We start from the raw sequence: 27060 nt of genomic DNA, 5'->3' as shown, positions 1-27060 counted from the left end.
TGCGGTAGACGACACCTAACGTGCAACATAATTACTTGCTTCCATCTTGGGAACTTCCCTACCTGGCTCCAGAAGATAGGCGGCAGAGGTACCCAACTTCTATTTTCGGGTCAACTTCAGAAGCTGATTTAAATGATCTATTCTTCTCGTGTGAGTGGTATCATGCCCAGAAAAACACTTTTTTTCTAGAGACTAAAAAACTTGAAACATTAATTACCAGTAGTATTACAATGCTCTCGCACCATAAAATGCAACAGCTTAGGAGGATTATCATGAACTTTTTAATAAATTATAATGTGCTCATATCATTGACTGTGTGTGCACATTAGCATTGCACGTTGTTGTGTTATTCTTTGTCTGACCTACATGAACTGGACAAAATAATGTGAAGAGGGACGCCTGATAGCGATGGTTACAATGATAGATGTGCATTAAAAGCGGGTTTGTTTTCTTTTTTTGTATTAGGGGCAGTCCATACCGTGGATTCAATGTCAGACAAGAGCACCGTCTCTACGCAATTTTTAAATTGTAGTTTATGGAAGTCATAATATCACTAGAAGAATGTGTAGCAGTTTCGTGTAAAAACAAATTAGCATACTTGCACAAACATTTATCTCTTTCTCCCTCAGTACTCTAAAAAATAACATTTATTCGGCATTTCTAAAATTATTGGGGAAAGAGGCAACTAAACGGTTATTCAAGTTGGTGTGCAGAATCTACGACACTGGAAACAAGCCATCGGACTCTCAGAAAAATATTATCCCGACATCCCCGAAGATGGCAAGGACAGATAAATGTAAGAACAATGGGACAATCAGTTTGACAGCTCATACTTCCAAGCCGCCAGAAGAATGCGAAAGCAAATTGAAGATCTGCTGGATAAAATGTTTCACTATAGGAAATGTAAAGGCACCAGAGAGGCCGTCCTGACGTTGAGTTTGGCAATCAAAGCAAGATTTTTCGTAATATTTGTGAACATAGAAAAGCGTTTGATACACAAAATGATGCAGGATTGTGTGGAAGTGAGTCATTGCCTACGGGAAGAAAACCGGAAAATTGCTGAAAATCAAGTGGACTGAAAAAATGTAAATAAAAAAGTGGAGACTTTACTGTACAACTTTGGCGAGAGAGTACGCTTAACACAGTATGAGTTTCGATTTGTTACACATAAGAAAACACGACGCACAACGAAGGAATTATCCGAATAATACATAAATCGGCAGATGTGATCTACATGTACAAATACAAGCAAACAAACGATTACAATTTAAGAAAAACTGGATGATTTATTCGAGAGAAAGAGCTTCACAAATTGAGGGCGTCAGTAACGCGTTTGGTCCACCTCTGCCCCTTATGCAACCAGTTATTCGGCTTGGCATTAATTTGCAGTTGTTGAATGTCCTCCTGAGGGATATCTTCCCAAATTATGTCTAGTTGACGCTTAGGACTGTCAAAATGCCGAGCTAGTTATGAGGCCATAATGCACCAAACTTTCTCGTTTGAGGAGAGATCTGGTGACCTCGCTGGGCAAGGTAGGATATGGTAAGCACGAAGGCAAGCGGTATAAATTCTAGGCGCGTGCGGGCGGGCATTATCTTGCTAAAATGTAAGCCATGAAGGGCAACAAAATGGGTCGTAGAATATCGTCGACGTACCGCTGTAAGGGAGCCGCGAATGACAACGGTAGGGGTACTGCCGTGAAATGATATGGCAACCCAGACCATCAGGGCTGTTCGTCAGACGGTATGGCTGGTGCTAGTCAAGGTGGTATCACACCGCTGTCCGTGGCATCTCCAGCCACGTATTTGCTGATCATCGTGGCTCAGTTCGAAGCGGAACTGATCATTGAAAACAGTTCTACTCGTCAACGAGACTCCATGCCGAAGACGTGTCTGGAGACGCCCCTGTCAACGGAAACTATCGAAACGGATCAATGATCTAAAAATTTACGAATGAATTTAGTAAATCTCTCATCTCTCTGTTTAAGAACGTAGGCAATTAAACTGCTAATAATTAATTTGAATCAAAACTTGGCCTTAGATTTTAACTGATTAAGATTCTTTCAACATCATAAATTTCAGTAATTATTCACCTGTCAGAGTATGTGGCTGTTTGAGTTGAAGTTTTACAACAACGCTTGCAGCAGTGTCTATTTTATCATACGCTTAGGGTAGACACCAAAAACACATGACTAAACTGGTTGGTTGGCTTTCAAAACAGCTTCCACTCGTCTCGGAATGGATAAATACAGCTCCTATATGGTTTTCAGAGGTACTTCATATCTTTCTTCTATCCAAAGTAGACAACAGGGGCTCCATAATATTGAGAATTGGTATCTGTGATGGTCAGGGAGATGCGACAGCTCATTCTCGTGCTCACAAAAATAGTTTTTAGCGATTCGAGCTGTGTGAACAGGAGCCCTGTCATCTTGGAACACAGCATATAGGTGGAATGAGCGATGAACGTATTCCAAAACAACTGGTACAGTGCATCCCTAATGGAAGAAGGAACATTGGTAAACCCAAGAGAATACTCACTGGTCAAGAAGTCACAACGGATCAACTGGTCCAATGCTTCAGAGAGATAAAGAAGAAGACAGAAACAGAATAGCATATTAGTGACAAGTTGTAATTGCATTCCTGCTTACCTGTTGCCGATATTTCGTCACTAATTTAACGTTTCGAATCTGTTAGCAACAGACATAATTTTCAGTAGGCTGAATGGTGCCACAAAACTCTAGCTGTTCTGTGCAACGTCCGAATTTCTACTTTCTCCTCCATGAGGGGGAGACAACGCTCTTTCAGCGCATGAAGTACCTTTAGTTAATATAAAATAATGTGTGTACTGCCAAATACCAGTGACACTGAAACTTGTGTTTTGAAACTAACTACAATTTATGTTAGCCGGCACGCAGCACGTATTAAACAAGAAAAGTGGATTTACAGCAATTAAAGAAACATACCTCTGGATTGTCGGAACCGGTGTTACAGACTTTTCAGTTTACGAACCAATAACAAAACGGACTGAGCTGTAGGATATTTCTCGCCTTGCATTTCTGAGTGGCACCAAAAATGTCGCGAGGTCTTTTGCATTTTCGTTGTTGTAACCATTAAGATTTTCAGGGACGCCCTTTCCACAAGTATCCCCATTATTCTGTCGCACTGGCTGACTACAGATTGTAGCGTTCTAAATAAGCTGCTCCACCTAGTCTCCGTTTCTTATTTCAGAACAAACAAACAATGCCTGAACAGTTCTTGAAGACCCAACAATGCCGACCGGTCGCCCATAGGAGTCACCGGACGCGGATACGAAGGGGCATGTGATTAGCACACCGCTCTCCCGGCCGTTGACAGTTTTCGTGACCAATGCTGCTACTTCTCACTCAAATAGCTCCTCAATTGGCCTCACGCCGGACGGTGACCCATCCAAGTGCTAGCCCAGCTCGACAGTGTTTAGCTTCGGTGATCTGACGGGAACCGGTGTTATCATTGCGGTAAGGCCCTTGGTCTGTTGCTTCAAGCCTGTCTGTAACGAATTCACGTCACCTATTTTCTTCATGAAACGGATCCTGTCTCTGGCAGCATAAATCGTCGAATAAACGACTGCAATTTCATTTTTCAAATAACCGTAATCGAAAACGTCTTTTAGGACTATATTCGAAAGATGTGGAATACATGCATAATGCAGAAAGAATTTCAATACCTTTCATATATTAGCATCTCGGCCGATGACAAAAGAAATCTCGTCGTGGTGCTAAATTAAATTCTCCACATTTTTTATTCTCAGAAAAGTGAGCTTTTGCCAACTCAATGTTTTTGAGTGTTCTATCATGATCAACAAAGTATGCAGTAACCGATAGGTAACAGCTTTTCCTATATGGATCGGTCTACAAATCCGCTGTACATACACAGGCAGTAATAGATATGGCCTTGACAGTGCTTGGCATCATAACTCGCTCACATTTCATTGGCTTGTCTTTCACTGTTTCGTGCCCCCGTCGTAGCATGAAGGAGAATGTTGGAGACATCGACCTGTCCAAATTTGGAAGCGATATTTACAAGCTCCTGACGTAAAGAGCAAAAACCTCCACCAGCTGTTAATGTAAATGGATGCAGGTTCCTAGCACGCATTTGTGTGCAGTTTTTAGTTACAGGGTCTTTCGCTGAAGATGATAATGCTTCAGAATTTCCACTTTATCGAGCACTGCAGACGTGTATCTTCCGCCATCTGTACGAGGTATGAACAAGCCATGAAAAGCGTAGTGGACCAAGTACAAAGAAACTAGAAAAAAGTAAAAAAAAGTCTGTAGTAAAAGAGATAAATCAACAAACATAAAACTTACGTAGATCACGTCTAATATCAAACCAGCGTTCTATGGAAGACGCATATAAATTTAAACAAATAACTGTTATAATAACAGCACAGAAGCAGTTGTAACAATAGAAACACAGGACAGAAGAATTGAAAATGTAAACATCGACAGAAGGACGTATAATACTGAATAAAACACTATGTCAAATAATTAAAACATATAAAGTAATAAATAACAATAAGAAAACTGCCAAGGAGCCGCCTTTACTATGACGTAATCTAAAATCCCATGGCAGCAGGACCAAACCGTGGAAGCTGCGATGAATAACCAAACCAGTATCCACGCAACATGCCACTATACGGCCAACAAGCACAAAATATATAAACGACCCTAGGAATAATGACCGTGGTAAGAACAACAAGAGCGAATTACCTAAGAAACTAATTAGCTATTGCAAGCATTGAAAAAAAAATTACTCAAAATAGTTTTAAGTTCTACCTGTTCGTTCAGACCGATGCCAGGATTACTGGTTCGGCATTTGAAAATCTCTATCTCTTATAGCATGTTCAGCGTGAAGCCTTTAGGATAGACATGCAATATTGGAAGACTGTCCCCGATATCACCTAGCCTGTGAATATTAGATGCAAGACGCATAGATAATACAGATTTGGGTTTACTTGTATTTCAGCGCTCCTTGAACCTGGTGCAAAAACTTCTACCAGTTTGTCCCACATACTTACAATCGCACTGCGGACGCTTAATAAAATAAATCCCCGTTTTGTTTAATGTTTGTGGAGCTCTGTATTCATACCGTGTCAGCCATTGTCCATTAGTGTTAGATAATCGAACGCAGGAATGTTAACTACACTCCTGGAAATGGAAAAAAGAACACATTGACACCGGTGTGTCAGACCCACCATACTTGCTCCGGACACTGCGAGAGGGCTGTACAAGCAATGATCACACGCACGGCACAGCGGACACACCAGGAATCGCGGTGTTGGCCGTCGAATGGCGCTAGCTGCGCAGCATTTGTGCACCGCCGCCGTCAGTGTCAGCCAGTTTGCCGTGGCATACGGAGCTCCATCGCAGTCTTTAACACTGGTAGCATGCCGCGACAGCGTGGACGTGAACCGTATGTGCAGTTGACGGACTTTGAGCGATGTTGCCGCCAGTGGCCGGCGGAAGGTGCACGTGCCCGTCGACCTGGGACCGGACCGCAGCGACGCACTGATGCACGCCAAGACCGTAGGATCCTACGCAGTGTCGTAGGGGACCGCACCGCCACTTCCCAGCAAATTAGGGACACTGTTGCTCCTGGGGTATCGGCGAGGACCATTCGCAACCGTCTCCATGAAGCTGGGCTACGGTCCCGCACACCGTTAGGCCGTCTTCCGCTCACGCCCCAACATCGTGCAGCCCGCCTCCAGTGTTGTCGCGACAGGCGTGAATGGAGGGACGAATGGAGACGTGTCGTCTTCAGCGATGAGAGTCGCTTCTGCCTTGGTGCCAATGATGGTCGTATGCGTGTTTGGCGCCGTGCAGGTGAGCGCCACAATGAGGACTGCATACGACCGAGGCACACAGGGCCAACACCCGGCATCATGGTGTGGGGAGCGATCTCCTACACTGGCCGTACACCATTGGTGATCGTCGAGGGGACACTGAATAGTGTACGGTACATCCAAACCGTCATCGAACCCATCGTTCTACCATTCCTAGACCGGCAAGGGAACTTGCTGTTCCAACAGGACAATGCACGTCCGCATGTATCCCGTGCCACCCAACGTGCTCTAGAAGGTGTAAGTCAACTACCCTGGCCAGCAAGATCTCCAGATCTGTCCCCCATTGAGCATGTTTGGGACTGGATGAAGCGTCGTCTCACGCGGTCTGCACGTCCAACACGAACGCTGGTCCAACTGAGGCGCCAGATGGAAATGGCATGGCAAGCCGTTCCACAGGACTACATCCAGCATCTCTACGATCGTCTCCATGGGAGAATAGCAGCCTGCATTGCTGCGAAAGGTGGATATACACTGTACTAGTGCCGACATTGTACATGCTCTGTTGCCTGTGTCTATGTGCCTGTGGTTCTGTCAGTGTGATCATGTGATGTATCTGACCCCAGGAATGTGTCAATAAAGTTTCCCCTTCCTGGGACAATGAATTCACGGTGTTCTTATTTCAATTTCCAGGAGTGTAGATCCGTCAGCTAGTTACCCATTTTATCCGACATATCCCCCTGGTTGGCAGTCCTAACGAACTTTTTCTTCTCACCTACATCTTGCACAATGGGAGTATTGACTGCCAGCGCCTTGTTCGTACTCTTTACCGTCATTTATCCAGGAATATCCTTGATCTCTTTACTTGTGTAACGATTTGCATATGTTAGAAACTTTACAAGTGGTTCAAATGGCTCTGAGCACTATGGGACTTAACATCTGAGGTCATCAGTCCCCTAGAACTTAGAACTATTTAAACCTAACTAACTTTAAGACATCATACACATCCATGCCCGAGGCAGGATTCGAACCTGCGACCGTAGCGGTCGCGAGGTTCCAGACTGAAGCGTCTAGAAACTTTACATTTAGGTGACAAAAAGTCATGGGATAGCGATACGAATATGTACAGATGACGGCAGTACTGCGTACACAAGATATAAAAGGGTAGTGCACTGGAGGAGCCATCATATGTACTCAGATGATTTTTGTGAAATGCTTTCCGACGTCTTTAGGGCGGCACGTCGGGAATTAACAGACTTTGAATGCGGAATGATAGTTGGATTTAGACGCATGTGAAATTCCATTTCGGAAATCGTTAGAGAATTTAATATTCCGAGATCCATAATGTCAAGAGTGTGCCGAGAATACCAGATTTCAGGCATTGCTTCTTACTACAGTCAACGCAGTGGTCGACGGCCTTCACTTAACGACCGAGAGCAGTGGCGTTTGTTTAGAGTAGTCAGTACTAACAGACAAGAAATGCTGCGTCAAATAACCGCAGAAATCAATGTGGAAAGTGTGACGAACGTATCAGTTAGGACAGTGCGGCGAAATTTGGGGTTCATGGGCTATGGCAGCAGACGACCGACGGGAGTGCCTTTGCTGACAGTAGGACATTGCCTGAAGTTCCTCTCCCGGGCTTGTGACCATATCCGTTGGACCCTAGAAGACTGAAAAACCGTGTACTAGTCAGATAAGTCCCGATTTCAGTTACTAAGAGCTGGTGGCAGTGTTCGAGTGTGGCGTAGACTCCACGAAGCCTTGGACCCAAGTTGCCTACAAGGCACTGTGTAAGCTGCTGGTGGCTGTATAATGGTGTGGCGTATGTTTACATGGAATGGACTGGGCCCTCTCGTTCAAATGAACCAAACATTAACTGGAAATGGTGGCGTTCGGCTACTTGGAGACCATTCACAGTCATTGATGGACTTCATGTTCCCAAATAACGATGGTATTTTTATGGATGGAAATGCGTTGTGTCTCCGGGTGACAATAGTTCCCGATTGGCTTGAGGAATTTTCTGAACAATTGGAGCAAATGATTTGGACACCCAGATCGACCGACATGAATTCCATGGAACATTAGGGCACATAATCGAGATGTCAGTTGGTGTACAAAATCCTACACCTGCAACACTTCAATTATGGACGGCTATAGAGACAGCAGCAATCAATATTTCTGCAGGGGTCTTCCAACGACTTGTTGAGTCCATGCCACGTCGAGTTGCTATACTATGCCGGGAAAAAGGAGGTCCGACACGCTATTAGGAGGTATCCCACGACTTTTGTCACCTTCCGGGGCTCATACCTCCGGTTCTATTAGTGATAGAAAGATAGGGTCAAGTGTTTTGGATAGTCCTTGGTCTAGGGACTATTTGTATATCAAACAGAAAGATCGTCTTACTATAACTGTCCTACAGTGAAGAATCAAAGTATGTGTAATACATAGTTTCTCCAGCTTAGGCAAATGGAGAAAGTCATATGGGTCTTTTGTATTAGATGTGGTCTATTGTGGGCCTTAAGAGGCTTATGAAGATACCACTTAGTTCATGGACGGTTCCTAAGAAAACCCGAATTTTTTGCCATTGTTTCGCCATCAGCAGCAGATATCTAATCAACTAACCGTAGAAAATTGTTAAAATTTTAAAGGTATATTGTCTAGGCATTGATGTAGAAGAACGATCTTTCGGTTTTCAAAAATTTTTATTCGTTATCGAGAAACACCACGAAAACTGGGTTTTGGATACCAAAACCGAGCATCGAATTTCAAGACGGCTGTGGACAGCAGGTAACTATAATTTTGATATTATATCTCGAGCTTCCTTGGAAATTTTCTTAATGTCTTCACCCGTTTTTGAGATACAGAAGTTCAAAGTTACCCTAGGTGTACACTCAAAATACGCAAGTGGAATACTGTGGGAGGCAAAGATGTAGTTTGTACAGTGACATGGCACGGAGAAATATGCTGTAATATGTCTCCGCTGTCATCAGAAGTGTTCTGGTGACCCCATGTTGTAGTTTTGTGCACGTAAAATCCTGTCTTAGGTGTAAAATTAGTTTTGCGTTATCTCAGTTTCACGTAAGTAAACTATCAAAATTTTACTAACCCATACAGTTCTTTTCATATGAGTGACATGTCTTGCTGTGGCAGTGAGAAGAAGAGAACAGCGGAAGAATGCTGGTGTCGGAGCACGAAAGAGGCGAATTGGCTCCTGTTTAAAAGACTCTGACTGAAAAGTGTGGTGCCGGCTGCACATTATACCTTCCTCGACACCTTAAAAATGGTCCCAAAAATTTTCGCATGCGAACACATTCACAATTTTTTATGCTGAGAGGGAGGGGGAGAGAGAATGGGACAGTGGCAGTGCGAAAGAGTTGGAAAAGTAACAAATACTGGAAGATAGTAGAGAGTTGATGTGTTGTAGAAAGAACGAAGGAGATAATGGCAGTGTGAGAGAAAGAGAGGGACGAAGTAATAGTGGAACACAGTTGACGGTGCTAGGAAAAGAGTGAAGGAGGCAGTGCCAGTGGGACAAAAATAAACATAAAGAGAAAGTGGAAGTGGGTGAGAGCCAGTGATAAAGAGAGATCGAGTATATGACAGTGACAACGAGGAAGAGAGTGATATTGACAGTGAGAAGAGACAGCAGGAAAGGAATAAATGAGGTGTTAGCAGGAAGAGAATAAAATGGAGCCAGTGACAGTGGAGAGCGGACAGTAGTATTAGGACAGAACGAAGGAGACTGTGGTTGTGAGACGGGGGACAGTGACAGAGTGATGCCAAGAGACAATGCCAATGAATTGGGATGAATGAGTGAGTGAGAGCGGGCAAGTGGGAGTGGATGCATACGTGCGACTTACAGCGATGGGCTGGTGATTGTGAGCGAGTTACGGTTTGGGGAGTTATGGGTGTGAGAGGTGAGGTGGTGGTGGTTAGTGTTTAACGTCCCATCGACAACGAGGTCATTAGAGACGGAGCGCAAGCTCGGGGTAGGGAAGGATTGGGAAGGAAATCGGCCGTGCCCTTTCAAAGGAACCATCCCGGCATTTGCCTGAAACGATTTAGGGAAATCACGGAAAACCTAAATTAGGATGGCCGGAGACGGGATTGAACCGTCGTCCTCCCGAATGCGAGTCCAGTGTGCTAACCACTGCGCCACCTCGCTCGGTGTGAGAGGTGAGTTGCACGTTAAAAAGAACATGAATATGTTCGCAAGCCAAAATTTTTGGAAAAAATTTTGAAGGTGCTGAGAAAGGTAGAATGAGGTAGCAAGTACCCTTTTCAGTCAGAGTCTTTTAAACAAGAGTATATCCGCCTTCTTTAAGCTCCTATAGGAACATTTTTGGGCCGGTAATATATAAATAAAATGTGTGCCGATTTTATGGTACTACTGTGACCAGACAGTTTGCTTGGCACTGTCATAAATTCGATTTTTGCAGAAGGTGATTGCGGAAAAACGTATAAGATTATAGACACACACGTACGTTACAGATGCTGTGAAAAAAAGCTGTTTTTATTTTGTGTTAAGCTGTGGCTTGAAAATGGTTGCATGACCGAAACTAGTTTTCTGGAAATAGAAGTGCATTACAAAGCTTTCAAGTGGTTTCGTAATGTCGTTATTTATAACTAAATCTTGATGGCCAGCCAGGGGATTAAACCTGTCCTGAATATCTGTTCCGATCCTTACGACTGCGCACTGTCTTTTGACACCTCAATTGAAATGATTAAGTCACGAACGACATTAACATAATCTAACTATTGCTATTGATGTATAACCCAGTAAATTACAAATAATTCAGAATATCTCTAATTTCTCTGTTAAAGAAGGAAAGGTAGGAAAATCGGATCTTAAAATTCCATGATTGCTTATAACTAACTTCAAATAAAACTTAGCCTAAGGTATTAATTGGACTATTTCAGACCATACCTGTCAATAGTTTTTCATGTCTAGGCCTATGTGGCTCTCTGGAGTATAACGTTACAACCATGTTAGCAAAGCAGGATTCCTTATATTATCACATATAGATAGTGTTTATAAAATAGTTATACGAAAGTAACTTTTAATTGTGAAAAGGGTAAATAACCAATAGAAATGTTTGATGCATCTTCAAGTTCTATTCCCGCCTGACACTGTTAGTTCCCGATATCCCGATAGGTGGCATTCCTGTATACATCATGGAGTCTTATAACGTATTTTGGTTTACGCAATGTTGTTTCTCGTTTCACTAATCCATATCCACTACTACAACTCAGAGACAATTCAGGGCTAAATATCCCAAGCCACCGTCGGAAAGTCAAATTTATTTAATTGGTACAATCGTCTCAGCGAAATTGGCTGTGTATCACGCAAGACACCGGGTCAGGGTCGGCCAGCAGTCTCTGACGCAGCATCTGCACAAGCGTCCCGGTAAAGCAACAAGGCGAGCCAGGTTAGAACTGAATGCACCTACTGTTACAGTGTTGAAGGTGTTACGGAAATGCCTGTCATTTACAGCCTACATACTGGAAGTGTTACAAACTTTACGAGAAAGTGACAAAGAAAAACGAGCTGCGTTTTATGTAGAAAAAATGCAGACTAAGGTGACATTCGTAGTAAAATTGTGTTCACTGACGAATCTAGCTTCCATAACTACTGTGAAGCTAATCGGCATAATGTTCGGATAGGGGGTGAGCAGAAAGCACGTCATGAAATCGAACACGTACGGGACTCGCATACGGTGTTATTTGCGTTGGAAGCTGTAACAAGATTTACAATATTTTCTGTTTTTTCCGAGTCAACTGTAACTGGAATATTGTATCTGGACATGCTTGAGCATTATCTAATGCCTCAGTTACAACAGGGTATGGGCACAGAATTTGTTTCCCCACTAAGATAGTTCGTTACCGGATTTTTATTGTGAAGTAGTCGCATATCTCCGTAAGAATGCTCCGACTTGGACTGGACGCGGTGGAACAATATATTGGCCGTCAGGATCAGCTAATTTAACTACAGTGGACTCCTATGTATGGCGTTACACTGAAGGCAATGTGTTTGTTCCTCCGCGTTCGGGGAACACCTGCGAGCTGGGACAACTGATAACAAGCAATTGACAGCATGCATCAAGATTTACTTAATAGAATTTGGCAGAAAATTGATTACAGATGAACGCTGGTTGTGTTACAATAGCTTTTTCACAGTTAAAAGTTAATTTTAATAACTAATTTATAAACACCCTGTACGTCGTGCAATATGTTGTCATATAACAATGTTTGTAGCTTAATAAGCAAAGGTGTCACGGAATATTAATGTACATAAATTTTCGATAGAGCATTGTTCCACTGACTTGATTTCAGAGACTCAATCAATGCTGGAAGACGAAAAGAGACAGCTGATAGGACATCTAAACATTCACATCTTTAAGTTAACATTTGCCCAGGCGGCAGATAAGGTGGTACCATACTGAACCAGCTCAAACAGTGTTTGACGTTATGCGGCTGCTTAAGTCACACTGGTTCGAAGTGCACTCTCAGAGTTGATGGAATTTGGACGGGAAAAGACAAGGAAGGCATTTACAAGACTTTCTTGAATTGAAAGTATGTTTCAGAACTCTCTAGAATCTTCTAGAACTTTGCTCATCTCCTGTGCGTAGATATACACGTCACAGCTGAGTAGCCTTATAGCCTTATATCATCATATGGACGTATAAGGAGAACCTATCTTGACAGATAGCTGCGGTTGCCCCAGTGCACCACGTGAATCCTAGCACAGGTTCAGAGCACTTTCAGATGTTAGCCTATTCTGCTATGGTCTGTGAAAGTTTCACAGCAAAGACGGTTACTGAGGTATGTCGTTCACCAATTAGCAGCGAGAGCAGTGATGGGTCACAGAGGTAAACTGACTGAGTCTTTGAGAGAAGCGCTATATGGAATTTGTTAGACAAAATTACTCTAGCCGTAATAAACTGCTAATCGGAAATAAAGATTGCTTTTATGGATGCCTCTACAGCCCTTTGGAAAGTTTTAGTGAGTAAATGTATACACCGCTGACCACGAAATTTGCAACACCAGGTAGGACAGCAAATAATGTTTTTCCTATTGTGAGTATACAATATTAGTAGGAAGAATGTGTCTTTATATTTACAGGTAAATTGAGAGTATACAGAGTGCGAAATGTTTTTAGACGGAGCAACTACCTCTGGCAGCAAAAATGACTTAAACTACTGGCTTCGAGTTGAAGAGAGCTTGGATGACAGATAAGTGTGTGTCATTCCATCCTACCTCAACTCTATCCCTGTAGTGGCTAGTGGCTGGTGACTGGTGACTCGGCAGACCATGTTCAGTTGTTTCCAGACGATGAGAAATGCTGGATAGGGGAACAGCTGAACGCCCTCTGTCTAAAAATAGATCCATACAGAACGTCCTGTCTTGCGGTGCCTCGTTGATAGATAGTCTTATGAAGACCTCGAAAACAGGGTACTGCCATCTGTTTTAATACGCCAGAAATGTAACGCCTGTTACCCAAATTACCAGCTATGAGAAACAGAGGTGGCCGTGTTGTACATCCAATGGTTCTGTACAGCATCACAACAGGTGGCGGCCCTTGTAAACATTGTCAACGCAGTCTGGTAGTGTTCGTTTTTCTCGGAAACTCCACACACGGGTACGTCTACATCTACATCTACATCCATACTCCGCAAGCCACCTGAGGGTGTGTGGCGGAGGGTACCCTGAGTACCTCTATCGGTTCTCCCTTCTGTTCCAGTCTCGTATTGTTCGTGGAAAGAAGGATTGTCGGTATGCTTCTGTGTGGGCTCTAATCTCTCTGATTTTATCCTCATGGTCTCTTCGCGAGATATACGTAGGAGGGAGCAATATACTGCTTGACTCTTCGGTGAAGGTATGTTCTCGAAACTTTAACAAAAGCCCGTACCGAGATACTGAGCGTCTCTCCTGCAGAGTCTTCCACTGGAGTTTATCTATCATCTCCGTAATGCTTTCGCGATTACTAAATGATCCTGTAACAAAGCGCGCTGCTCTCCGTTGGATCCTCTCTATCTCTTCTATCAACCCTATCTGGTACGGATCCCACACTGCTGAGCAGTATTCAAGCAGTGGGCGAACAAGCGTACTGTAACCTACTTCCTTTGTTTTCGGATTGCATTTCCTTAGGATTCTTCCAATGAATCTCAGTCTGGTATCTGCTTTACCGACGATCAACTTTATATGATCATTCCATTTTAAATCACTCCTAATGCGTACTCCCAGATAATTTACGGAATTAACTGCTTCCAGTTGCTGACCTATTTTGTAGCTAAATGATTAGGGATCTATCTTTCTATGTATTCGGAGGACATTACACTTATTGAATTGCCATTCCCTGCACCATGCGTCAATTCGCTGCAGATCCTCCTGCATTTCAGTACAATTTTCCATTGTTACAACCTCTCGATACACCACAGCATCATCTGCAAAAAGCCTCAGTGAACTTCCGATGTCATCCACAAGGTCAATTATGTATATTGTGAATAGCAACGGTCCTATGACACTCCCCTGCGGCACACCTGAAATCACTCTTACTTCGGAAGACTTCTCTCCATTGAGAATGACATGCTGCGTTCTGTTATCTAGGAACTCTTCAATCCAATCACACAATTGGTCTGATAGTCCATATGCTCTTACTTTGTTCATTAAACGACTGTGGGGAACTGTATCGAACGCCTTGCGGAAGTCAAGAAACACGGCATCTACCTGTGAACTTGTGTCTATGGCCCTCTGAGTCTCGTGGACGAATAACGCGAGCTGGGTTTCACACGACCGTCTTTTTCGAAACCCATGCTGATTCCTACAGAGTAGATTTCTAGTCTCCAGAAAAGTCATTATACTCGAACATAATACGTGTTCCAAAATTCTACAACTGATCGACGTTAGAGATATAGGTCTATAGTTCTGCACATCTGTTCGACGTTCCTTCTTGGAAACGGGGATGACCTGTGCCCTTTTCCAATCCTTTGGAACGCTACGCTCTTTTAGAGACCTACGGTACACCGCTGCAAGAAGGGGGGCAAGTTCCTTTGCGTACTCTGTGTAAAATTGAACTGGTGTCCCATCAGGTCCAGCGGCCTTTCCTCTTTTGAGCGATTTTAATTCTCTATCCCTCTGTCATCTATTTCGATATCTACCATTTTGTCATCTGTGCGACAATCTAGAGAAGGAACTACAGTGCAGTCTTCCTCTGCGAAACAGCTTTGGAAAAAGACATTTAGTATTTCGGCCTTTAGTCTGTCATCCTATGTTTCAGTACCATTTTGGTCACAGAGTGTCTGGACATTTTGTTTTGATCCACCTACCACTTTGACATAAGACCAAAATTTCTTGGGATTTTCTGCCAAGTCAGTACATAGACCTTTACTTTCGAATTCATTGAACGCCTCTCGCATAGCCCTCCTCACACTACATTTCGCTTCACGTAATTTTTGTTTGTCTGCAAGGCTTTGGCTATGTTTATGTTTGCTGTGAAGTTGCCTTTGCTTCCGCAGCAGTTTTCTAACTTGGTTGTTGTACCACGGTGGCTCTTTTCCATCTCTTACGAACTTGCTCGGCACATCCTCATCTAATGCATATTGTGCGATGGTTTTGAACTTTGTCCACTGGTCCTCAACACTATCTGTACTTGGGACAAAACTTTTGTTTTGAGCCGTCAGGTACTCTGTAATCTGCTTTTTGTCACTCTTGCTAAACAGAAAAATCTTCCTACCTTTTTTAATATTTCTATTTACGGCTGAAATCATCGATGCAGTAACCGCTTTATGATCGCTGATTCCCTGTTCTGCGTTAACTGTTTCAAATAGTTCGGGGCTGTTTGTCACCAGAAGGTCTGATACGCTATCGCCACAAATCGGTTCTCTGTTTAACAGCTCAAGGTAGTTTTCAGATAAAGCACTTAAAAAAATTTCACTGGATTCTTTGTCCCTGCCACCCGTTATGAACGTTTGAGTCTCCCAGTCTATATCCGGCAAATTAAAATCTCCACCCAGAACTATAACATGGTGGGGAAATCTACTCGAAATATTTTCCAAATTATCCTTCAGGTGCTCAGCCACAACAGCTGCTGAGCCAGGGGGCCTATAGAGACATCCAATTACCATGTCTGAGCCTGCTTCAACAGTGACCGTCACACAAATTATTTCACATTTCGGATCTCCGTCAATTTCCTTCGATACTATTGCACTTCTTATCGCTGTAAACACGCCTCCCCCTTCACTGTCCAGCCTGTCTCTGCAGCATACATTCCAATCTGAGTTTAGGATTTCATTACTGTTTACGTCTGGTTTCAGCCAACTTTCTGTCCCTAGTACTATATGGGCGTTGTGAGCATTTATTAATGAGAGCAGTTCTGGGACCTTTCTATAGACGCTCCTGCAGTTTACTATTAGCACATTAATATTGTTATTCCCTGTTGCATTTTGCCTAGTCCTACCTTGCCGCGTCTCAGGAGGCGTCTTGTCGGGCCTAGGGAGGGAATTCTCTAACCTAAAAAAACCCCATGTGCACTTCACACTTACTCCGCTACCCTTGTAGCCGCTTCCGGCGTGTAGTGCACGCCTGACCTATTCGGGGGGACCCTACATTTCTCCACCCGATAGCGGAGGTCGGGAAATTTGCACCCCAGATCTCCGCAGAATCGTCTGAGCCTCTGGTTTAAGCCTTCCACTCGGCTACAAACCAGAGGACCGCGATCGGTTCTGGGAACGATACTACAAATAGTTAGCTCTGATTCCACCCCGCGAGCGAGGCTTTCCGCCTTCACCATTTCCGCCAACCGCCTGTACGAACTGACGATGACCTCTGAACCCAGACGACAGGAGTCATTGGTGCCGACATGAGCAACAATTTGCAGTCTCTATCTTCGCCGGTAGGCCCTCCTCCACATCTCGGATGAGACCCCCCGGCAAGCAGACAGAGTGAACACTGGCCTTCTTCCCCGACCTTTCCGCTATTTCCCTAAGGGGCTCCATCACCCGCCTAACGTTGGAGCTCCCAATAACTAATAAACCCCTCCCCCCGTGTGCTTGCTCGGACCTTGCTGAAGGAGCGGCCACATGTCTACTCACAGGCAGAGCGGGCGATGCCACACGGCCAGCCTCCACATTTACCCTCCGCCTCGTGCGCCGCGAACGCCGCTGAACCCGCCACTCCCCTTTGGGAGAAGGTAGCCCAACCACACCCGGTACCCGCGAAGATGTCTCGACAGCAGTGACAGTGGGTGAAGCATGTAACACCTGGGGTGTACCATGCGACGCACCAGACTCCCCACTGCCGCTACACTCCGAGGCAGCAGCCTGAAGACGGCTGACCGCGGCCATCAACACGCTCAGCTGTTCGCGAACAGTGGCCAGCTCCTCCTGCGTCCGTACACAGCAGTCACACATCCTATTCATCCTAAGAAATCAATTTACTGTAGAGAGTTAATCAACTTTTAACTAGACTGCTAATTCACTAAAGGCGGTTGATTGTTGACTAAACTGTGGTTGCTAGCCACTTCTTGTAGAAAACAATGAAAATAGCACTACCTGTCTCAAGACTATATTGAAAACAAACACTAGCACTACTGTCACTATGGCTGACTAAAGGGACTCTCTCTGACTGTATTCAAAACAAACACGAAATCTATGGAACACTATAACTAGCACTCGACAAAGCTTCCTAAAAGCAAAAACACACGGACGAAGAAGTGACAAGTAAGAAAAATACAGTTAATACTTAAATTAAGGTAGCTCGCCGCACAGCAGACGTGACACAGACGGCAGTTACGATGACACGTCTGTTGTGATGCTGTGCACCTGAAAAGACGGCGTGTGGCTTTCCTGTGTCCAGTGTTGCTGTTGACCGTACTATTGCCGACGCGCTTCTCTCTACTGCAGCGTCAAGTTGAGCCGTCACAGTGGTAGACGGGATGACAGACCTTGGTAGTGCTTCTAACTAGCCCACTTCATGACGCTAGGCGTGTGATGTGGCTGCACAATGGTGCACGCCTGAGCGAACAGTGAGTGTATCTATCCTATCGGGCATTAGTGGTGTGGGGGCCATTGAGTTCCTGCACGGTTTTCAGTAGAGCTGCGCTCTACCAAGACTACGGTTCGATAGTTTTGGTATACTACTTAAATGTCGTACTAAATGGTAGGATTGCTGGTAGTATTAGTAAAATTGGTTGGAAAAGAAACGTAAGTGAATGTGTAAAAGAGAAAATGGGAGCCGACGTCTTCCTTCAGTTTTTGTTTGTTTTGAACATAAGTAGAATCGTACACCATTCGTAATCCATTCCGCATTTTATATCCTGTTGTTGTTGTTGTTGTTGTGGTCTTCAGTCCAGAGACTGGTTTGATGCAGCTCTCCATGCTACTCTATCCTGTGCAAGCTTCTTCATCTCCCAATACCTACTGCAACCTACATCCTTCTGAATCTGCTTAGTGTATTCATCTCTTGGTCTCCCTCTACGATTTTTACCCTCCACGCTGCCCTCCAATACTAAATTGATGATTCCTTGGTGCCTCAGAACGTGCCCTACCAACCGATCCCTTCTTCTAGTCAAGTTGTGCCACAAACATCTCTTCTCCCCAATTCTATTCAATACCTTGTCATTAGTCATGTGATCTACCCATCTAATCTTCAGCATCCTTCTGTAGCACCACATTTCGAAAGCTTCTATTCACATTTTGTCTAAACTATTTATCGTCCACGTTTCACTTCCATACATGGCTTCACTCCATACAAATACTTTCAGAAATGACTTCCTGACATTTAAATCTATACTCGATTTTTGCAAATTTCTCTTCTTCAGAAACGCTTCCCTTGCCATTGCCAGTCTACATTTTATATCCTCTCTACTTCGACCATCATCAGTTATTTTGCTCCCCAAATAGCAAAACTCATTTACTACTTTAAGCGTCTTATTTCCTAGCCCAATACCCTTAGCATCACCCGATTTAATTCGACTACATTCAATTTTCCTCGTTTTGCTTTTGTTGATGTTCATCTTATATCCTCCTGATCATAATCATGTAGGAAGCTAGCGACTATTCTAGTAAATATGTGTAGATCTATAGTTAAACTGGCACGGCCGAGTAAAAAGTCACTGATCCCAAAGTGCGAATGCAGCGTTTCAGAATTACTTCCATCTTAAGATATCTGAAATAGATATATAACACACGAATTGGTATACAAAAGTACATAATATCTTTTTAGTAGTAATAACTAAAAAACAATTAACAAAGGTGCAAACAGGGTCCATTCCTACCTACCCAAGCGCAAAGGCACCACAAGGACAACAGCATTGCCTGTTCTGTACATAACACGAGATGACAGACTACTAAGGGTCGGCCGAAGTGGCCGAGCGGTTCTAGGCGCTTCAGACTGGAACCGCGCGACCGCTACGGTCGCAGGTTCGAATCCTGCCTCAGGCATGAATGTGTGTGATGTCCTTAGGTTAGTTAGGTTTAAGTAATTCTGAGTTCTAGGGGCTGATGACCACAGCAGTTAAGTCCCATAGTGCTCAGAGCCATTTGCACCATTTGAACTACTAAGGTAGTTCTCATAAAGCCGGGATAAGAAGACAAAATTGTCACAGGTGGCAGCAGGGTAAAGATGTTGTTGCCGTGTCAGATGTACAATGTGGTTATAATTAAACTTCCGCTACTTGATTCACTGTAGACGGAAAACTAGCTATTTACCATATGGGAACCCAACTTTACAGGAATGATGTTCAGGGCATGCACTGAAGGATTTGTGTTGTTAGTAGTTTTAGCGTCAAGACCTGCCGTTAGGCCCATTTACTGTACGGTTCAAAATGGTTCCGAGCACTATGGGACTTAACATCTGAGGTCATCAGTCCCCTAGGACTTAGAACTACTTAAACCTAACTAACCTAAGCACACCACTCACGTCCATGCCCGAGGCAGGATTCGAACCTGCGACCGTAGCGGTCGCGCGGTTCCAGACTGAAGCACCTAGAACCTCTCGGCCACATCAACCGGCTACTGTACGGCAACGAGCGGTAGAAACACAAGCTTCGTGTACATTACGGTTGAAAGACAGTCAACAAGGGTCTGGAGAAGATGAGCAGGGCTTTACTCGTAAAGCTGTCTTACCAAAAGAACAACAATAGTGCTCCTGATCTTCGCGAGTATCGACACGTTAAAGGGATTCTCTCAAGTCCTCGTTCCTCCCCCGGACTGAAAAACATGATTCGGAATGAGATTTTCACTCTGCAGCGGAGTGTGCGCTGATATGAAACTTCCTGGCAGATTAGCTTCTGTGAAGTTTGGAAGATAGGAGACGAGGTACTGGCAGAATTGAAGCTATGAGGGCGGGTCGTGAGTCGTGCTTGGGTAGCTCCGTTGGTAGAACACTTTCCCGCGAAAGGCAAAGGTCCCGAGTAAGAGTCTCGGTCCGGTACACAGTTTTAATCTGCCAAGAAGTTTCACGATTCGGATGTTCGAATTAACTGGCGGTTTGGGTGCTGCTCATAGGACAGGCTGAGGACCAGTTGCGCCACAGATTGTTGAATAAGTTGCTGTTGACATGAGCGAGAGTGCTGGAAGCAACGTGCCATCTTCAAGCAGTGCACGAGCTGATATTTGAACTTCCCTTGGTCCGCCGTTGTTTTGGGCAGCAGTAGAGCAATCTGCGGTTCTAGGCGCTGCAGTCTGGAACCGCGAGACCCCTACGGTCGCAGTTTCAAATCCTGTCTCGGGCATTGATGTGTGTGATGTCCTTAGGTTAGTTAGGTTTAACTAGTTCTAAGTTCTAGGGGACTGATGACCATAGATGTTAAGTCTCAGAAGTTGAGTCCCATAGTGCTCAGAGCCATTTGAACCATTTTTGAATAAATTACATACAATGACAAAATAAAGAAAGTGGTACATCAGCACACATGGGAATAAAGTGTAATGAGCTATTTTAGTGAAATAATAAACGGAACATTAAAAAACGTTACATGTAGATCACACGATCCAAGTAAGTGGCGCTATGCGTTCAAAGACGTAAGCAGGTCATTGACCACCAATCGTAAGAATGGTAATAATTTAATATAAAATGACATAAAGCCAAAATTAACAATTTTATATCGGAATATAGAGTGTATCAAAACATCCTGTATTTGCAAACCTCAGTTTCATTTTAATGGTTTTGTTCAGACGTTTTTACACTACTGGCCATTAAAGTTGCTATAACAAAATGATAAACGGGTATTCATTGGACAAATATATTATACTAGAACTGACATGTGATTACATTTTCACGCAATTTGGGTGCATAGATCCTGAGAAATCAGTACCCAGAACAATCACCTCTGGCCGTAATAATGGCCTTGGTACGCCTGGGCATTGAGTAAAACAGAGCTTGGATGTCGTGTACAGTTACAGCTGCCCGTGTAGCTTCAACACGATACCACAGTTCACCAAGAGTAGTGACTGGCGTATTGTGACGAGGCAGTTGGTCGGTCACCATTGACCAGACGTTTTCATTTGGTGAGAGATCTGGAGAATGTGTTGGCCAGGGCAGCAGTCGAACATTTTCTGTATCCAGAAAGGGCCGTACAGGACCTGAAACATGCGGTCGTGCATTATCCTGCTGAAATGTAGGGTTTCGCAGGGATCGAATGAAGGGTAGAGCCACGGGTCGTAACACATCTGAAATGTAACCTCCACTGTTCAAAGTGCCGTCAGTGCGAACAAGAGGTGACCGAGACGTGTAATCAATGGCATCCAACACCATCAGGCCGGGTGATACGCCAGGATGGCGATGACGAATACTCGCTTCCAATGTGCGTTCACCGCTATGTCGCCAAACACGGATGCGACCATCACGATGATGTAAACAGAACCTGGATTCATTTGAAAAAATGACGTTTTGCCATTCGTGCACCCAGGTTCGTCGTTGACTACACCATGTGATGCAGCGTCAAGGGTAACTGCAGCCATGGTCTCGAGCTGATAGTCCATGCTGCTGCAAACGCCATCGAACTGTTCGTGCAGATGGTTTGTTACCTTGATAACGTCCCCATCTGTTGACTCAGGGATCGAAACATGGCTGTACGATCCGCTACAGCCATGTGGATAAGATGCCTGTCATCTCGACTGCTAGTGATACGAGGCCGTTGGGATCCAGCACGGCTTCCGTATTACCCTCGTGAACTCACCGATTCCATATTCTGCTAACAGTCATTGGATCTCGACCAACGCGAGCAGCAATGTCGCAATACGATAAACCGCAATCGCGATAGGCTACAATCCGACCTTTATCAAAGTCGGAAACGTGATGGTTCGCATTTCTCCTCCTTACACGAGGCATCACAACAACGTTTCACCAGGCAACGCCCGTCAGCTGCTGTTTGTGTATGAGAAATCGGTTAGAAACTTTCCTCGTGTCAGAACGTTATAGGTGTCACCACCGGCGCCAACCTTGTGTGAATGCTGTGAAAAGCTAATCATTTGCACATCACAGCATCTTCTTCCTGTCGGTTAAATTTCACGTCTGTAGCACGTCATCTTCGTGGTGTAGCAATTTTAATGGCCAGTAGTGTACTCCCTTGAGGGTTTGCGGTACTCTCCCGTTGCGCTGAAGAGCGTCCCGCGCTGTTGCAGGCAAGTTCGCGCGCTCTGTCTCGCTGTCCGGGACGGCGCTGAGCCCCTGGGCGCACGTGTCGACGGCGGAGGCGCGGCGGCGCGCCTTCCGGCTGGGCGAGCTGGTGGAGTGTCCTCCGGAGCAGCTGCACGACGGTCAGGGGCTGCGGCAGTGCCTCTCCAAGAAGCGCGCCAAGTACCTGGTCCGGAAGGCCGCCAAAGTACTCGTAAGTGCAGCGCGGCCGCCACGTGACGCCCGGCTTTCGCCACTCGCCGATAATTTCCCTTCGAGATTGCCTCACACATTATAATTGTGCGGACTGGCACTCCTCTTACCTGTTGAGCTATCCAACCACGAGTCGCTGCTCTCTCCCATAGCTTCAGTTCTCCCGGTAACTCTCTCCTATTTTGCAGATTTCAGAGAAACTGCCCAGCGTTCTCTGGAAGACTTTCAAAGCACTCTTGGAACAAAGGATCATCATCATCATCGTCATCTTCATCTTTTACAGCTCCCAACTGCCGCAGATCACTGTCTAGTAGTTAGCGTCGTGGCCTCTAGATCGCGGGGTCCCGGATTCGATTCTTAGCCGGGTCGCAGAATTGCTTCTCTTCGCGACTAGGTGTTTGCGTTCTCCTAATCATTTCACGTCATCTTCCTCTAGGCGCAAACCGAGAAATAGAAAGACTTGTACTAGTTATTTTGTGGTTTTACGGCGCACAGCTACAGTGGTCATTAACGCCCAGACTAAATTATGAATACACTGCAAGGCACAATGGTAAAACAGAAACTTAAAAGGACAACACTATACGAGGTGCATTCAAGTTCTAAGGCCTCCGATTTTTTTTCTCCGGACTGGAAAGAGATAGAAACATGCGCATTGTTTTAAAATGAGGCCGCGTTCATTGTCAATACGTCACAGAGATGGCAGAACCGTGTGGCAGATGGAATATTACCGCCAGCGGCGAGAATGAGAACGGTTTTAAATACTTAAAATGGCGACGTTTCCTTACTTGAACAGCGTGCAATCATTCGTTTTCTGAATTTGCGTGGTGTGAAACCAATTGAAATTCATCGACAGTTGAAGGAGACATGTGGTGATGGAGTTATGGATGTGTCGAAAGTGCGTTCGTGGGTGCGACAGTTTAATGAAGGCAGAACATCGTGTGACAACAAACCGAAACAACCTCGGGCTCGCACAAGCCGGTCTGACGACATGATCGAGAAAGTGGAGAGAATTGTTTTGGGGGATCGCCGAATGACTGTTGAACAGATCGCCTCCAGAGTTGGCATTTTCTGTGGGTTCTGTGCACACAATCCTGCATGACGACCTGAAAATGCGAAAAGTGTCATCCAGGTGGGTGCCACGAATGCTGACGGGCGACCACATGGCTGCTCGTGTGGCATGTTGCCAAGCAATGTTGACGAGCAACGACAGCATGAATGGGACTTTCTTTTCGTCTGTTGTGACAATGGATGAGACGTGGATGCCATTTTTCAATCCAGAAACAAATCGCCAGTCAGCTCAATGGAAGCACAGAGATTCACCGCCACCAAAAAAATTTCGGGTAACCGCCAGTGCTGAAAAAATGATGGTGTCCATGTTCTGGGACAGCGAGGGCGTAATCCTTACCCATTGCGTTCCAAAGGGCACTACGGTAACAGGCGCATCCTACGAAAATGTTTTGAAGAACAAATTCCTTCCTGCACTGCAACAAAAACGTCCGGGAAGGGCTGCGCGTGTGCTGTTTCACCAAGACAACGCACCCGCACATCGAGCTAACAGTTTCTTCGTGATAACAACTATACCATCAGAAGCATTTGGAATTGAGGGGAAATTAAGAATGGCTGTGCCCTTTCTGGGATTCTAACTTTGGTTCTACTGGATGGAAAGCCGAAGTGCACCCCACAACACATGGAAACTGTCCAGATGCAAGAGAGGAAGGTTAGGTTAGTGTCCTTCACTTATTTTGGTCGGGAACCTGACACAAAGTTCGATCCTAATCACATAATTAATCACAAATATTGGGCCTAATTATACAACTAAATGCGTAGCGATACGCAAGGACGGAATAAAATTCCAATACAACTGAAAAATTGACATTCAACTGGTGTTATCCTTTTGGGAAAACATTTTGCAATACCACTCGAAACCAGTGGCACAAACACTCAAACTTTACTGTCCACCTACAAGCTGGCGGGAAAAAAGGCTGGGATGTAAGGTACTATCTCTATTCTTTTCAGTAGGAAATATGTTCAACTGACGTGATGCTGGTGTGGACAGAGAGGAGTTTAAGAAGTATATTACACTTTGAGGTCACTTGCCATACGCAGCATGCCACGAGGCGACGGTCTAGACAACACAAAATGGAAATTTAGTAGCACAACCCTGCCCATCCGGGGAACGCTCCAGACGGATTTTTTTCAAAAGTCGGCTGCTTCCGCCTAAAGTGACCACATCCTCACACTGTGTGTCTTCAGTAGAAAGCGCTGCAGCGAGCACGCTGCCAGGCGGTCAGCTACACATGCAACCGAGAGCGGCGCTGGCATCCCTCAGAACAAAACTGTGATAAATGAGGGCTATCCCGAAAGCTGGCTGTTTGTCTAAAGGGAGAGCCGTGGCTTCTTACAGAACTCTCCCACAAGCTGTCCTGCACACTGGACTATAGAAAACACAATCGCAACGACAGTAAATGTTCTCTCTCCACGAAAATAGCCACAGTCCGTTTTCTTTTAGTTTTATGAGCAAAATCGGTATAGTTTTTACATTCAATTCCAGGAAACAATTCGCATTTCATTATTTTGCGACATCCAGCAAACTGTATCGCCGCCAATCAGAGATGATCATGTGTGTGTTATAAACATTTCACACACGTGAAATAACATTAGGGAATACAATCTTTCACGCCATTAGCTCTCATGTAAGAAAAAAAATACATTTATTTTACGTTCAACAACACGCTATAATTCGAGAGGATGTAGCTGTTTTGCATACTGTGGCAGCTCCCATTTTGACCAATGCAATGCTATATCATACTAGCAAATACGAAACAAATCGTCAGAGCATGTCTCACCTTGTGTAGGTGGGAAATTGAAATTTTGTTGAAAGATATCGCCACAACAAAAGAAAGAAAAAAGCAATGCCTGTCAAGAATCATTCCATGGTGCCCAAGCCATCTCCTCTACCCACAGGGCGGCTCGTCATTGATATCAATTTGTGTAGGTGGGAAATTGAAATTTTGTTGAAAGATATCGCCACAACAAAAGAAAGAAAAAAGCAATGCCTGTCAAGAATCATTCCGTGGTGCCCAAGGCATCTCCTCTACCCACAGAGCGGCTCGTCATTGATATCAATTTGATAGGCTAAGTAATTAAATTGATCATGAGAGTCAGTTTGCATGGCGAATAAGCCGGATTACACTCAACAGGTAGGTCAGATGGGAATCCGTGGAGGGAAGACGATGTTCTTTTTGAGGAACATTATTGAGAAACGACATTTGAAGCTGACCGCAGAGGGGTTCTACACCCCACACCATACTTTTGCGTAAGGTCCGTGCTAATAAAAAACATGATCGTAGCGACTATGTTACCGTCACCCTGCATAAAAAGCGGTCTTGAGTCTACAGGCACACACTAGACGCTGAAAGCATTATGCTTTCTGGTAGAAATGTTGTCTGTGATTTGGAATCAAGTCTGTCCATTCTACCATATACTTGCAGTGGATCTTGTAGAGATATCTTTTAATAATTAAGCCACTGGTGAATCATTTTCATGCCACTCTCATATCTCGAAACAAGTCACCTTTTTTTGAACCTATCTGCTAAGGATCCCATACAGCTAAAACTCGAGTGCTGTTTTTTAGACAGTCCCTCTGCATCTTGTAACTGCTCCTTCTCTGCCCCGCCATTCCTGCAGCTTCGTCCATGCGGTCGTTCCAATTTAACTCGGACCTGACGAAAGTCAGAGAACGCTATAAGACCATCTGAATCTCGTGGAGAGACAGGATGAGCTATGTTACTGCGACAGGACCACGTTTTGACCACTCGATGGAAATTGGAACATGCTGTCGTAGCTTCACCAAGCGTGTACAACCGTGTGCAATGTGTAAGGCCAGCGCCAAACGAAGCTGTTCCCTGCAACACGATGTAGCGGAGAAGATAGTACGAGTATTTATGGTGGTGTTTCTTGTTGGGAAAATTAGGAAGACTCCACATCACACTTGGCATGGGGGAAGGTCAAGGATTTTGCTGCTGCATTGCTACACATCTCCAAACTACATACAGGTACTGCAGTCCGAAGGACATCTGCGTCTCTCAGGGTGCATTCATGTCTATCACCCAAATTTGAACCATTCAACAGAGAAAATCCACAAACTATAAAAACCCCACTAACGTCATCCGTTAGAGAACTCGATAAGATTTTCCAAGTCCCTGTCTTCTGATATATCTGAAACAGATACAATCTGCTTTCTGGTACTGACCATATGTCGCGATCCTATTAAGTATACAGGTATTGGTTCATTCGAACAGGTGTCTCATGATCGAAATCGCTTACACAGACTAGTGTAATGTTTCATCATCTGTACTGTAGGAGGAGCATACCTAACAGACTATTAATCACACAAGAGCATTCCTGTATTATTCCTTCATA

At 44.6% G+C, this 27060-nt stretch overlaps 1 protein-coding gene across 1 annotated transcript in view; it reads left to right on the top strand.

The window, feature by feature from the left end:
• The window catches only part of LOC126188620 (venom carboxylesterase-6-like), a 134246-nt gene that overhangs the window by 48835 nt on the left and 58351 nt on the right, over positions 1 to 27060 (top strand). Inside the window, exon 5 of the mRNA XM_049930222.1 lies at positions 22434 to 22639. Coding sequence (XP_049786179.1) covers positions 22434 to 22639 — 206 coding nt within the window. The remainder of the gene's footprint in view (positions 1 to 22433; positions 22640 to 27060) is intronic.

This window comes from Schistocerca cancellata, chromosome 5 (genome assembly GCF_023864275.1).
Source record: "Schistocerca cancellata isolate TAMUIC-IGC-003103 chromosome 5, iqSchCanc2.1, whole genome shotgun sequence".
Lineage (NCBI taxonomy): Eukaryota > Metazoa > Arthropoda > Insecta > Orthoptera > Acrididae > Schistocerca > Schistocerca cancellata.
The sequence above is the reverse complement of the archived record's forward strand: the minus strand, read 5'-3'. Positions and strand labels throughout refer to the sequence as shown.